A 13,420-nucleotide genomic window follows, 5' to 3' on the forward strand; every position below is an offset into this window, starting at 1 on the left:
TATTTATAGCTTAGAATATTTACAATTTATCATGAAAATAGTTTTATTTTGACAAAAAAAGTGATATATTTTTCAAGAAAGTGGTTTTGTCTTAAAAAAAAAAAAGGAAAAATATTGTTTGGACAAAAAATGTGTTTAATAATTTTATAATATAAATAAAATGTTTTTGTTTTTGTGTGTATATATATATATATATCTCCCCCCCATCAATTCCTTCTTTGAAGAAGAAAGAAAAATATTATTTATAGCTTAGAATATTTACAATTTATCATGAAAAAAGTTTTATTTCGACAAAAAAGTGATATATTTTTCAAGAAAGTGGTTTTGTCTTACAAAAAAAAAGAGGAAAAATCTTGTTTGGACAAAAAATGTGTTTCATAATTTTATAATATAAATAAAATGTTTTTGGTTTTGTGTTTATGTATATATATACATACACACAGCGTTTTCCCCCCGTTTTTTTTTTTTTGCATGGGGAAAAAAAGCCTATTTGAGGTAAAATGAGTATTTTTCAAGATAATGGCTGTACAAAGAAAAACCTTTTTGAGGAAAAAGTCATATTTCAAGTATGTATTTATTTTTTCAAGAAAAAAAACAACACTTTTTGAGGTCAAGTAGCAACATTAAGATTAAAAAAAATATTTAAAAAAATAAAAGACAATATCTTCTGGGAATGTATTTTTCAGTATTTTATTTTAAATATATACAAATATTTTTATTATTTGAAGAAAAAAAGAATGTCATTTTTTAGGGGGGTGAACAAAACATTAACATGTAATAATGCCTGATTTTGGCTCATTGACTCCCATTATAAATCACAGTTTTTGATATGCTGTGAACCTGATGTGTTATAATGCATTTTCCGTGATTACTGATGCAATCGCTTCTTTGACGAGTCATAAACATGAAAATAGAGGAATTTGTGTGTTGAGAGTGTTAACACAAAAATCCACTAGGTGGGGCCAAAGGCTAATAAATGAATACAAAATGCATGCATAAAAAAATTCTATTGTTATGACTTATGGACTTGTTTGAGCGTCTAACTATGTCATATGAAATATTCAAATTATTCTTTTATTTTATATATATATACAGCATAGTTAGTCTCCCTATTAGCATAATACCGCTATTATTGTCCATAGGGGGCATTAAAAAAAAATAAATAATAATAATTATAAATGTGTAGATAGGTCTGATGCCACTGAACATTTTGAGCGGTTGAAAGTGAAAAAATATTCATAAATGACTAAGTTATCTCACTTCAAAGGAAATGCCTGATTTTGGCAAAATTACAAGAGTTTTGTGCTATTCGGAAAACTGCCATTGTGTGAAAACTGGGCATGCAGAAAAAATTCTATTGTTATGACTTATGGACTTATTCAAGCCTCTAAATATGTCATATGAAATATTCAAATTAGTCTTTTATTTTATATATATATACAGCATAGTTAGTCTTGCTATTAGCATAATACCGCTATTATTGTCATAGGGGGCATTAAAAAAATACAGTTAAAATAAAAACTATATATGTATAGATAGGTTTGATGCCACTGAACATTTTGAGCGGTTGAAAGTGAAAAAAATATTCATAAATGACTAAGTTATCTCACTTCAAAGGAAATGCCTGATTTTGGCAAAATTACAAGAGTTTTGAAAAATGCCATTGTGTAAAAACTGGGCATGCATAAAAAAATTATATTGTTATGACTTATGACCTTGCTTGAGCCTCTAACTATGTCATATGAAATATTCAAATTAGTCTTTTATTTTATATATATATATATATATACAGCATAGTTAGTCTTCCTATTAGCATAATACTGCTATTATTGTCCATAGGGGGCATTAAAAAAATAAAATAAAATAAAAACTATATATGTATAGATAGGTCTGATGCCACTGAACATTTTGAGCGGTTGAAAGTGAAAAATATTCATAAATGACTAAGTTATCTCACTTCAAAGGAAATGCCTGATTTTGGCAAAATTACAAGAGTTTTGTGCTATTCAGAAAAATGCCATTGTGAAAAACTGGGCATGCATAAAAAAATTATATTGTTATGACTTATGGACTTATTCAAGCCTCTAAATATGTCATATGAAATATTCAAATTAGACCTTTATTTTACATATATATACAGCATAGTTAATTTTGCTATTAGCATAATACTGCTATTGTTGTCCATAGGGGGCATTAAAAAAATAAAATAAAATAAAATAAAAACTATATATGTATAGATAGGTCTGATGCCACTGAACATTTTGAGCGGTTGAAAGTGAAAAAAATATTCATAAATGACTAAGTTATCTCACTTCAAAGGAAATGCCTGATTTTGGCAAAATTACAAGAGTTTTGTGCTATTCAGAAAAATGCCATTGTGAAAAACTGGGCATGCATAAAAAAATTATATTGTTATGACTTATGGACTTATTCAAGGCTCTAAATATGTCATATGAAATATTCAAATTAGACCTTTATTTTACATATATATACAGCATAGTTAATTTTGCTATTAGCATAATACTGCTATTATTGTCCATAGAGGGCATTAAAAAAATTTTTTTTTTAACTATTTATGTATAGATAGGTCTGATGCCACTGAACATTTTGAGCGGTTGAAAGTGAAAAAAATATTCATAAATGACTAAGTTATCTCACTTCAAAGGAAATGCCTGATTTTGGCAAAATTACAAGAGTTTTGAAAAATGCCATTGTGTAAAAACTGGGCATGCATAAAAAAATTATATTGTTATGACTTATGACCTTGCTTGAGCCTCTAACTATGTCATATGAAATATTCAAATTAGTCTTTTATTTTATATATATATATATATATACAGCATAGTTAGTCTTGCTATTAGCATAATACTGCTATTATTGTCCATAGGGGGCATTAAAAAAATAAAATTAAATTAAAACTATATATGTATAGATAGGTCTGATGCCACTGAACATTTTGAGCGGTTGAAAGTGAAAAATATTCATAAATGACTAAGTTATCTCACTTCAAAGGAAATGCCTGATTTTGGCAAAATTACAAGAGTTTTGTGCTATTCAGAAAAATGCCATTGTGAAAAACTGGGCATGCATAAAAAAATTATATTGTTATGATTTATGGACTTATTCAAGCCTCTAAATATGTCATATGAAATATTCAAATTAGACCTTTATTTTACATATATATATACAGCATAGTTAATCTTGCTATTAGCATAATACTGCTATTATTGTCCATAGAGGGCATTAAAAAAAACATTTTTTTAAACTATATATGTATAGATAGGTCTGATGCCAGTGAACATTTTGAGCGGTTGAAAGTGAAAAATATTCATAAATGACTAAGTTATCACACTTCAAAGGAAATGCCAGATTTTGGCGACAATTACAAGAATGTAATCAAAAAAAAACGCCCAAGGTTTAAGGAGGCTGACGACCAATCACAGAGGAGGGCAAATGCCTGACACCTGTGTGCTCAATTAGCACACAGGTGTGGTGGGCGGGTCTTCAATCAATCACCATGGTGACGACTCATTGCAATCTGCAAATCATTGATGATCCCTTATTAATGGACATTCCAAATGTATGAACATGCAATAAAGAGGATTGGGTTAAAAAAACAAACAGCAAATTTGAAAATATTTAAAGAATGCCTTTTTTTTTTTTTAAGAAAAAGTCATTCTGTTTTACTAGGAAAAAAATCCCAAGTAGTACTTTAACAATTATTATTTTTCAAACAAGTTTGATTTTTTTTTTTTTTTCGCAGCAGCAATACAAAATATGTTTAAGCCAAATTTAGAATCCTATGAAAATATTTCAATTGAAATTTCAAATATGGATAAATGAAAAATCACAGGGAGGGACTCAGCGTCGAGCCGCTACTCCTCCGCGTTGAGAGGAACCAGTTGAGGTGGCTCGGGCATCTGGTTCGGATGCCTCTTGGACGCCTCCCTGGGGAGGTGTTCCGGGCATGTCCTACCGGCGGGAGGCCCCGGGGACGACCCGGGACACGCTGGAGAGACTACGTCTCTCGGCTGGCCTGGGAACGCCTTGGGATCCCGTCGGAGGAGCAGGCTGAAGTGGCTGGGGAGAGGGAAGTCTGGGCTTCCCTGCTAAAGCTGCTGCCCCCGCGACCCGACCCTGGATAAGCGGAATTGAAGACGGAACGGAACTTTTGACTCGTGGAGATATTACCCACTGTGCGTTACAATATACATCAGGCCACTGACAAGGTATACAGTATGAAGGTACACACTTGAGATAAAAGGGCATGAAAAGAAAAGCTAGAGGCTTATCAGAACCTCCAAACACATTTGCTGGGATGGGGCAAAATGGAACTTTTATTCTGAAAATACGTGTCCACGTCAAGCCAAGGTTTCAATGTCTTTTGCATTCATGCCATGTAACCCCAATGTTATTCGATGGAGCCCAGACTCCAAACATGTGGGAGGGCAAAGGTCACAGGCAGAAAAACAGCAAGTCCTTGAAACCTTATGTTCATAGTTTTATTTTTTTTCAAAAGCAACCAAGCACACACCACAGACTTAAATGCGTTGTTTTTTTTTATTGTGTTATCACGAGTGCCAAGCACAACGCCATGTTCAGCCTTTGGATCAATATGGCTGATTGACAATAAGCGGGAAGGGACAAATGTGATGGACGGCCGGCTTGCGGATTCCCAGCTGCGCCTTGCAAGCGAAAGCTTCCGGCCTTTGATGGAACAACGGTCCGCATGCGGGGTCCGACGCAGACTTCTGTGGGAAGGGAAAAATAAAAAATAATAATTATGAAGTGCTTTGTGCGTACAAGTAACGACATGAATTTTTGTTGTTGACTTACTTGCGGCGGATAAAATTCACATTTAAGTTGCTCAATTTTAGCTTCCCTGTCGTAATAAGTGGCCTGGCAAAAGACGTGAACCTGAAAGGGAAAATAAATGCCGTCAAAATAAAGTAAAATTAAAGACAGTTGACAATCCTGACAAAGAAAACATTTGTCTTGGTTTGAACGTTGCATTAGCATGACGGCTAACTGACAGCTTGATTGGGGCAGAGAGGCGTGCAGGGTGCAAACGCAATGTTGGCCTCTCGGTGGCAGTCCGTCTCCACCAGGGCCAACTTGAGACTCGTCTGCATGCCTAAGCCGAGAATGTACTGCCACGCAGGAAAAGATGGTTTCAAAACAAAAATACTCATTTGGCCTGTGATGCAGCAAAAGCAGTATTTCGCCCACCACGCTTGTCAGCTGAGCAATCTCCATCAGGGTGAAGAAATTGCGGTGTTGGCCCTCGCGGTTGAATTTGAGCACCACCTGGTGTGCCGCTTTCTCGCCTCTTGGGTCATCCAGGGACAACAAGGCGGGGCAGTCGGGACAAATCATGGCCATTTCCGCGTTGGTGTGTTCTGAAAACAGCCGGCATGTTAAAAAAAAAGCAGGTTAGGCAAAATAAAACTTGCCCTTAAAGGAAAGTTTCAAGTTTGCATGGAGTGAGCGGGAAAGGATTCTGACTGCAATTCATCTTTTCAGAAGCATTTTCTAAATCAAATCATTTGACTCTGGTCAGTTTCCAACGACGGCGAGCGTTGGTGGCGCCTTACCTGGTCTGGTGGTGCAAAGGTGACTGCTGACCGAGGCCATGCCGGATGCCACCGCAAGACGGACGCCGCACGTCGCCACCGCACCCTGAAACCAATAAGCCCTCATGAGCTGGCACCATGACGGGAGGGGGGCGAAGGTTGCGACGGAATAATTACACGTTCAGCAAATCTGAAGGGGACGCACTGCTGGTGAGATTTAGGGTTGCTGAAGTGACATTTGGTCTGCACCAGCTTGAGAGACACGTCCACGTGGCAGCCGCCCGGCACCTGATGGGGGCCCCCCCCAAAAAATTTACATTTTGAAACTGTCAAAATTATTTCAACTTAGGAATTGGATTGATTAAATGGGAACGCTAAGCTAACCTGTTCACGAAAATGAACGTTTGGAAAGAAATTTAAACTGAGTAAATAGATCTCATTGTATTAAAAAAAAAAGAAAAAAAGTCAGTTTCCTAAATTTTAAAGTACAATTTACACGGGGAAAAAAAAATACTAATAAAGTTTTTTGCTTTAGTTCACAAGCCAAAATTTTGGGGGTCAGGGGATATGTCGCTTCTGCATCTCACAAAAACTGTCAAATTAAGGTAAATCATTTCATAGCAAATTTTAAGACAAACGAAAGGCTAAAAGATCATTACACACTTGATAATTCCATTACTTCCTTAAAAAAAAAAAAAAAACTTTTAAAGCATGCGGTGCTAATGCTAAATGCTAACCTGTTGATATTTGCTGCCGAGGATCTTGTTGAGCTTAAACTTGAAGCCGTGCTTGTGCTGCCAATTGATATGCTGGACGGCAATGTTGACCAGCGTCTCCACGCCATCTTTCCTGCAGGTGACCCCCGGCAAAGGCGCCGTCCTCAGGAGGGCCAGCGGGGCCAAGGCGCACCACAGCAGACCAACAAACAGGTGAGCGACCATCGTGAAGAACAGCAGATGACGAAAACACACTTGGGTGCACACTTTAAGCAGGATGACGAGCTCGGACCGCCAATCGCACGGGAGGTCAAACAGCTGGCACGTGTGAGCTCATTAGTGGCAGACCTGCTTGCAATCAGTGGCCAAAAATCAGGACACGCGCAATCGAGCAAACGATCAAAGTGGAGAAAAATCCGCGTCCGACCACAACAAAGTTTGAATTGTACAAAACAAACTCATTTTTAAGAAGGGAAAAATATAGGATTTTTGGACAAAAGTTGCCGTTTTTACTTTTATTATTTGAATTCAATTTTCCATCATTTGCTTTTCCAAAAACTGTTTTCTATGGACTTTTTCTCAGAGAAATGCTTGATCGCCCCCCCACATCAATTCCTTCTTTGAAGAAAGAAAAATATTATTTATAGCTTAGAATATTTACAATTTATCATGAAAAAAGTTTTATTTCGACAAAAAAGTGATATCTTTTTCAAGAAAGTGGTTTTGTCTTACAAAAAAAAGAGGACAAATCTAGTTTGGATAAAAAATGTGTTTCATAATTTTATAATATAAATAAAATGTTTTTGGTTTTGTGTATATGTATATATATACACACAGCGTTTTTCCCCCCGTTTTTTTTTTTTTTTTGCATGGGGAAAAAAGCCTATTTGAGGTAAAATTAGTATTTTTCAAGATAATGGCTGTACAAAGAAAAACCTTTTTGAGGAAAAAGTCATATTTCAAGTATGTATTTATTTTTTCAAGAAAAAAAACAACACTTTTTGAGGTCAAGTAGCAACATTAAGATTAAAAAAAATATTTAAAAAAATAAAAGACAATATCTTCTGGGAATGCATTTTTCAGTATTTTATTTTAAATATATACAAATATTTTTATTATTTGAAGAAAAAAAGAATGTCATTTTTTGGGGGGGTGAACAAAAACATTAACATGTAATAATGCCCGATTTTGGCTCATTGACTCCCATTATAAATCACAGTTTTTGATATGCTGTGAACCTGATGTGTTATAATGCATTTTCCGTGATTACTGATGCAATCGCTTCTTTGACGAGTCATAAACATGAAAATAGAGGAATTTGTGTGTTGAGAGTGTTAACACAAAAATCCACTAGGTGGCGCCAAAGGCTAATAAATTAATACAAAATGCATGCATAAAAAAATTCTATTGTTATGACTTATGGACTTGTTTGAGCCTCTAACTATGTCATATAAAATATTCAAATTATTCTTTTATTTTATATATATATACAGCATAGTTAGTCTCCCTATTAGCTAATACCGCTATTATTGTCCATAGGGGGCATTAAAAAAAAAATAATAATAATAATAATTATATATGTGTAGATAGGTCTGATGCCACTGAACATTTTGAGCGGTTGAAAGTGAAAAAAATATTCATAAATGACTAAGTTATCTCACTTCAAAGCAAATGCCTGATTTTGGCAAAATTACAAGAGTTTTGTGCTATTCGGAAAACTGCCATTGTGTGAAAACTGGGCATGCAGAAAAAATTATATTGTTATGACTTATGGACTTATTCAAGCCTCTAAATATGTCATATGAAATATTCAAATTAGTCTTTTATTTTATATATATATACAGCATAGTTAGTCTTGCTATTAGCATAATACCGCTATTATTGTCATAGGGGGCATTAAAAAAATACATTTAAAATAAAAACTATATATGTATAGATAGGTCTGATGCCACTGAACATTTTGAGCGGTTGAAAGTGAAAAAAATATTCATAAATGACTAAGTTATCTCACTTCAAAGGAAATGCCTGATTTTGGCAAAATTACAAGAGTTTTGAAAAATGCCATTGTATAAAAACTGGGCATGCATAAAAAAATTATATTGTTATGACTTATGACCTTGCTTGAGCCTCTAACTATGTCATATGAAATATTCAAATTAGTCTTTTATTTTATATATATATATATATATATATATATATACAGCATAGTTAGTCTTGCTATTAGCATAATACTGCTATTATTGTCCATAGGGGGCATTAAAAAAATAAAATTAAATTAAAACTATATATGTATAGATAGGTCTGATGCCACTGAACATTTTGAGCGGTTGAAAGTGAAAAAAATATTCATAAATGACTAAGTTATCTCACTTCAAAGGAAATGCCAGATTTTGGCAAAATTACAAGAGTTTTGTGCTATTCGGAAAACTGCCATTGTGTGAAAACTGGGCATGCAGAAAAAATTCTATTGTTATGACTTATGGACTTATTCAAGCCTCTAAATATGTCATATGAAATATTCAAATTAGTCTTTTATTTTATATATATATACAGCATAGTTAGTCTTGCTATTAGCATAATACCGCTATTATTGTCCATAGGGGGCATTAAAAAAATACATTTAAAATAAAAACTATATATGTAGAGATAGGTCTGATGCCACTGAACATTTTGAGCGGTTGAAAGTGAAAAAAATATTCATAAATGACTAAGTTATCACACTTCAAAGGAAATGCCAGATTTTGGCAACAATTACAAGAATTTAATCAAAAAAAATCAAACGCCCACGGTTTAAGGAGGCTGACGACCAATCACAGAGGAGGGCAAATGCCTGCTCAATTAGCTCACAGGTGTGGTGGGCGGGTCTTCAATCAATCACCATGGTGACGACTCATTGCAATCTGCAAATCATTGATGATCCCTTATTAATGGACATTCCAAATGTATGAACATGCAATAAAGAGGATTGGGTTAAAAAAACAAACAGCAAATTTGAAAATATTTAAAGAATGCCTTTTTTTTTTAAAGAAAAAGTCATTATTTTTTACTAGGAAAAAAATCCCAAGTAGTACTTTAACAATTATTATTTTTCAAACAAGTTTGATTTTTTTTTTTTTTTCGCAGCAGCAATACAAAATATGTTTAAGCCAAATTTAGAATCCTATGAAAATATTTCAATTGAAATTTCAAATATGGATAAATGAAAAATCACAGGGAGGGACTCAGTGTTGAGCCGCTACTCCTCCGCGTTGAGAGGAACCAGTTGAGGTGGCTCGGGCATCTGGTTCGGATGCCTCTTGGACGCCTCCCTGGGGAGGTGTTCCGGGCATGTCCTACCGGCGGGAGGCCCCGGGGACGACCCGGGACACGCTGGAGAGACTACGTCTCTCGGCTGGCCTGGGAACGCCTTGGGATCCCGTCGGAGGAGCAGGCTGAAGTGGCTGGGGAGAGGGAAGTCTGGGCTTCCCTGCTAAAGCTGCTGCCCCCGCGACCTGACCCCGGATAAGCGGAATTGAAGACGGACGGACGGAAAAATCACCTCCAAAATATTCAGAATGAAAAAATATTGAAAAATCTGAACATGCGAGTACATGCAGTTGCTGAACCGCGAGTAGCCAAAGCACAGATTGGTTGACTGTAAAGACAAGGAAAAGGGGGGGAGGAGTTACCCCACATGCTGAGTGCTCCTTTGATCGTAATGACCCCCAGAAAACTTGCTTTTAGCCTGGTGCTAAAACAAACTTTTTTTGAACCAATTTAACCAGGAAAATCACTTTTTCAAGGGAGTCCTGAGGCGCACTGAAACAATTCATCACATGCAGTTAAACCAGGTTAATGACTTCATTTCCAGGTTCTTTAAAATGGTATCAAACTGAGGCGGCGCCCAGACGGAAGCAAATCCGGCTCGGTTCCTCAAACAAATCTCGTCCACACAGGAACGTTTCAAGACTTGCGTGTGTCCAAAAGAAGACGCTGAGGACGTTTAACGGCTGTAATGTATATGCCCAACATATTCGATGGAGCCCAGACTAACATGTGGGAGGGCAAAGGTCACAGGCAGAAATACATCAAGTCCTTGAAACTTTATGTTCATAGTTTTATTTTTTTTCAAAAGCAACCAAGCACACACCACAGACTTAAATGCATTAGTTTTTTTTATTGTTAATCACGAGTGCCAAGCACAACGCCATGTTCAGACTTTGGATCAATATGGCTGATTGACAATAAGCGGGAAGGGACAAATGTGATGGACTGCCGGCTTGCGGATTCCCAGCTGCGCCTTGCAAGCCAAAGCTTCCGGCCTTTGATGGAACAACGGTCCGCATGCGGGGTCCGACACAGACTTCTGTGGGAAGGGAAAAATAATAATAATAATAATAATAAGGTGCTTTGTGCGTACAAGTAACGGCATGAATTTTTGTTGACTTACTTGCGGCGGATAAAATTCACATTTAAGTTGCGCAATTCTAGCTTCCCTGTCGTAATAAGTGGCCTGGCAAAAGACGTGAACCTGAAAGGGAAAATAAATGCTGTCAAAAAATAAAGTAAAATGAAAGACAGTTGACAATCCTGACAAAGTGAAAACATTTGTCTTGGTTTGAACGTTGCATTAGCATGACGGCTAACTGACAGCTTGATTGGGGCAGAGAGGCGTGCAGGGTGCAAACGCAATGTTGGCCTCTCGGTGGCAGTCCGTCTCCACCAGGGCCAACTTGAGACTCGTCTGCATGCCTAAGCCGAGAATGTACTGCCACGCAGGAAAAGATGGTTTCAAAACAAAAATACTCATTTGGCCTGTGATGCAGCAAAAGCAGTATTTCGCCCACCACGCTTGTCAGCTGAGCAATCTCCATCAGGGTGAAGAAATTGCGGTGTTGGCCCTCGCGGTTGAATTTGAGCACCACCTGGTGTGCCGCTTTCTCGCCTCTTGGGTCATCCAGGGACAACAAGGCGGGGCAGTCGGGACAAATCATGGCCATTTCCGCGTTGGTGTGTTCTGAAAACAGCCGGCATGTTAAAAAAAAAAGCAGGTTAGGCAAAATAAAACTTGCCCTTAAAGGAAAGTTTCAAGTTTGCATGGAGTGAGCGGGAAAGGATTCTGACTGCAATTCATCTTTTCAGAAGCATTTTCTAAATCAAATCATTTGACTCTGGTCAGTTTCCAACGACGGCGAGCGTTGGTGGCGCCTTACCTGGTCTGGTGGTGCAAAGGTGACTGCTGACCGAGGCCATGCCGGATGCCACCGCAAGACGGACGCCGCACGTCGCCACCGCACCCTGAAACCAATAAGCCCTCATGAGCTGGCACCATGACGGGAGGGGGGCGAAGGTTGCGACGGAATAATTACACGTTCAGCAAATCTGAAGGGGACGCACTGCTGGTGAGATTTAGGGTTGCTGAAGTGACATTTGGTCTGCACCAGCTTGAGAGACACGTCCACGTGGCAGCCGCCCGGCACCTGATGGGGGGGCCCCCCCAAAAAAATTAACATTTTGAAACTGTCAAAATTATTTCAACTTAGGAATTGGATTGATTAAATGGGAACGCTAAGCTAACCTGTTCACAAAAATGAACGTTTGGAAAGAAATTTAAACTGAGTAAATAGATCTCATTGTATTAAAAAAAAAAGAAAAAAAGTCAGTTTCCTAAATTTTAAAGTACAATTTACACGGGGAAAAAAAAATACTAATAAAGTTTTTTGCTTTAGTTCACAAGCCAAAATTTTGGGGGTCAGGGGATATGTCGCTTCTGCATCTCACAAAAACTGTCAAATTAAGGTAAATCATTTCATAGCAAATTTTAAGACAAACGAAAGGCTAAAAGATCATTACACACTTGATAATTCCATTACTTCCTTAAAAAAAAAAAAAAAACTTTTAAAGCATGCGGTGCTAATGCTAAATGCTAACCTGTTGATATTTGCTGCCGAGGATCTTGTTGAGCTTAAACTTGAAGCCGTGCTTGTGCTGCCAATTGATATGCTGGACGGCAATGTTGACCAGCGTCTCCACGCCATCTTTCCTGCAGGTGACCCCCGGCAAAGGCGCCGTCCTCAGGAGGGCCAGCGGGGCCAAGGCGCACCACAGCAGACCAACAAACAGGTGAGCGACCATCGTGAAGAACAGCAGATGACGAAAACACACTTGGGTGCACACTTTAAGCAGGATGACGAGCTCGGACCGCCAATCGCACGGGAGGTCAAACAGCTGGCACGTGTGAGCTCATTAGTGGCAGACCTGCTTGCAATCAGTGGCCAAAAATCAGGACACGCGCAATCGAGCAAACGATCAAAGTGGAGAAAAATCCGCGTCCGACCACAACAAAGTTTGAATTGTACAAAACAAACTCATTTTTAAGAAGGGAAAAATATAGGATTTTTGGACAAAAGTTGCCGTTTTTACTTTTATTATTTGAATTCAATTTTCCATCATTTGCTTTTCCAAAAACTGTTTTCTATGGACTTTTTCTCAGAGAAATGCTTGATCGCCCCCCCACATCAATTCCTTCTTTGAAGAAGAAAGAAAAATATTATTTATAGCTTAGAATATTTACAATTTATCATGAAAAAAGTTTTATTTTGACAAAAAAGTGATATATTTTTCAAGAAAGTGGTTTTGTCTTACAAAAAAAAAGAGGAAAAATCTTGTTTGGACAAAAAATGTGTTTTATAATTTTATAATATAAATAAAATGTTTTTGGTTTTGTGTGTATATATATATATATATCCCCCCATCAATTCCTTCTTTGAAGAAGAAAGAAAAATATTATTTATAGCTTAGAATATTTACAATTTATCATGAAAAAAGTTTTATTTTGACAAAAAAGTGATATATTTTTCAAGAAAGTGGTTTTGTCTTACAAAAAAAAAGAGGAAAAATCTTGTTTGGACAAAAAATGTGTTTCATAATTTTATAATATAAATAAAATGTTTTTGTTTTTGTGTATGTGTGTATGTATATATATATATATATATATATATATATATATATATATATCCCCCCATCAATTCCTTCTTTGAAGAAGAAAGAAAAATATTATTTATAGCTTAGAATATTTACAATTTATCATGAAAAAAAGTTTTATTTTGACAAAAAAGTGATATATTTTTCATTTTTTTATAATATAAATAA

At 36.5% G+C, this 13,420-nt stretch overlaps 2 protein-coding genes across 2 annotated transcripts; both read right to left on the reverse strand.

Annotated features, from left to right (window-relative positions):
- Positions 1 to 4,586: 4,586 nt before the first annotated feature.
- LOC147166632 (alpha-2-HS-glycoprotein-like) lies at positions 4,587 to 6,762 on the reverse strand. The gene is made up of 7 exons (XM_086088335.1): positions 6,311 to 6,762; positions 5,751 to 5,861; positions 5,595 to 5,679; positions 5,230 to 5,399; positions 5,034 to 5,150; positions 4,837 to 4,917; positions 4,587 to 4,751 (listed from the first exon to the last, which is right to left on the reverse strand). The coding sequence occupies exons 1-7, from the start codon at positions 6,512 to 6,514 to the stop codon at positions 4,611 to 4,613; spliced, it is 909 nt and encodes a 302-aa protein (XP_085944461.1). The 5' UTR covers positions 6,515 to 6,762; the 3' UTR covers positions 4,587 to 4,610.
- A 3,731-nt stretch (positions 6,763 to 10,493) lies between these two features.
- Positions 10,494 to 12,651, reverse strand: LOC147166633 (alpha-2-HS-glycoprotein-like). The gene is made up of 7 exons (XM_086089570.1): positions 12,200 to 12,651; positions 11,638 to 11,748; positions 11,482 to 11,566; positions 11,116 to 11,285; positions 10,920 to 11,036; positions 10,719 to 10,799; positions 10,494 to 10,634 (listed from the first exon to the last, which is right to left on the reverse strand). Exons 1-7 carry the CDS (start codon positions 12,401 to 12,403, stop codon positions 10,494 to 10,496), a joined length of 909 nt encoding a protein of 302 aa, XP_085945696.1. The 5' UTR covers positions 12,404 to 12,651.
- Positions 12,652 to 13,420: the final 769 nt, after the last annotated feature.

The sequence above is a fragment of the Leptonotus elevatus genome, chromosome 11 (genome assembly GCF_054856555.1).
Source record: "Leptonotus elevatus isolate MCC_2025b chromosome 11, RoL_Lele_1.0, whole genome shotgun sequence".
Classification (NCBI taxonomy): Eukaryota; Metazoa; Chordata; class Actinopteri; order Syngnathiformes; family Syngnathidae; genus Leptonotus; species Leptonotus elevatus.

Excerpts from the sequence above, each read along its gene's own strand:
- LOC147166632 (XM_086088335.1), bottom strand. The coding sequence starts at position 6,514 with ATGGTCGCTCACCTGTTTGTTGGTCTGCTGTGGTGCGCCTTGGCCCCG. Across the intron at positions 5,862-6,310 it reads TCGGCAGCAAATATCAACAG|GTGCCGGGCGGCTGCCACGT; the intron begins GTTAGCATTTAG and ends GGCCCCCATCAG. Across the intron at positions 5,400-5,594 it reads CCTTTGCACCACCAGACCAG|AACACACCAACGCGGAAATG; the intron begins GTAAGGCGCCAC and ends GGCTGTTTTCAG.
- LOC147166633 (XM_086089570.1), bottom strand. The coding sequence starts at position 12,403 with ATGGTCGCTCACCTGTTTGTTGGTCTGCTGTGGTGCGCCTTGGCCCCG. Across the intron at positions 11,286-11,481 it reads CCTTTGCACCACCAGACCAG|AACACACCAACGCGGAAATG; the intron begins GTAAGGCGCCAC and ends GGCTGTTTTCAG. Across the intron at positions 11,037-11,115 it reads TTGCTCAGCTGACAAGCGTG|TACATTCTCGGCTTAGGCAT; the intron begins GTGGGCGAAATA and ends CCTGCGTGGCAG.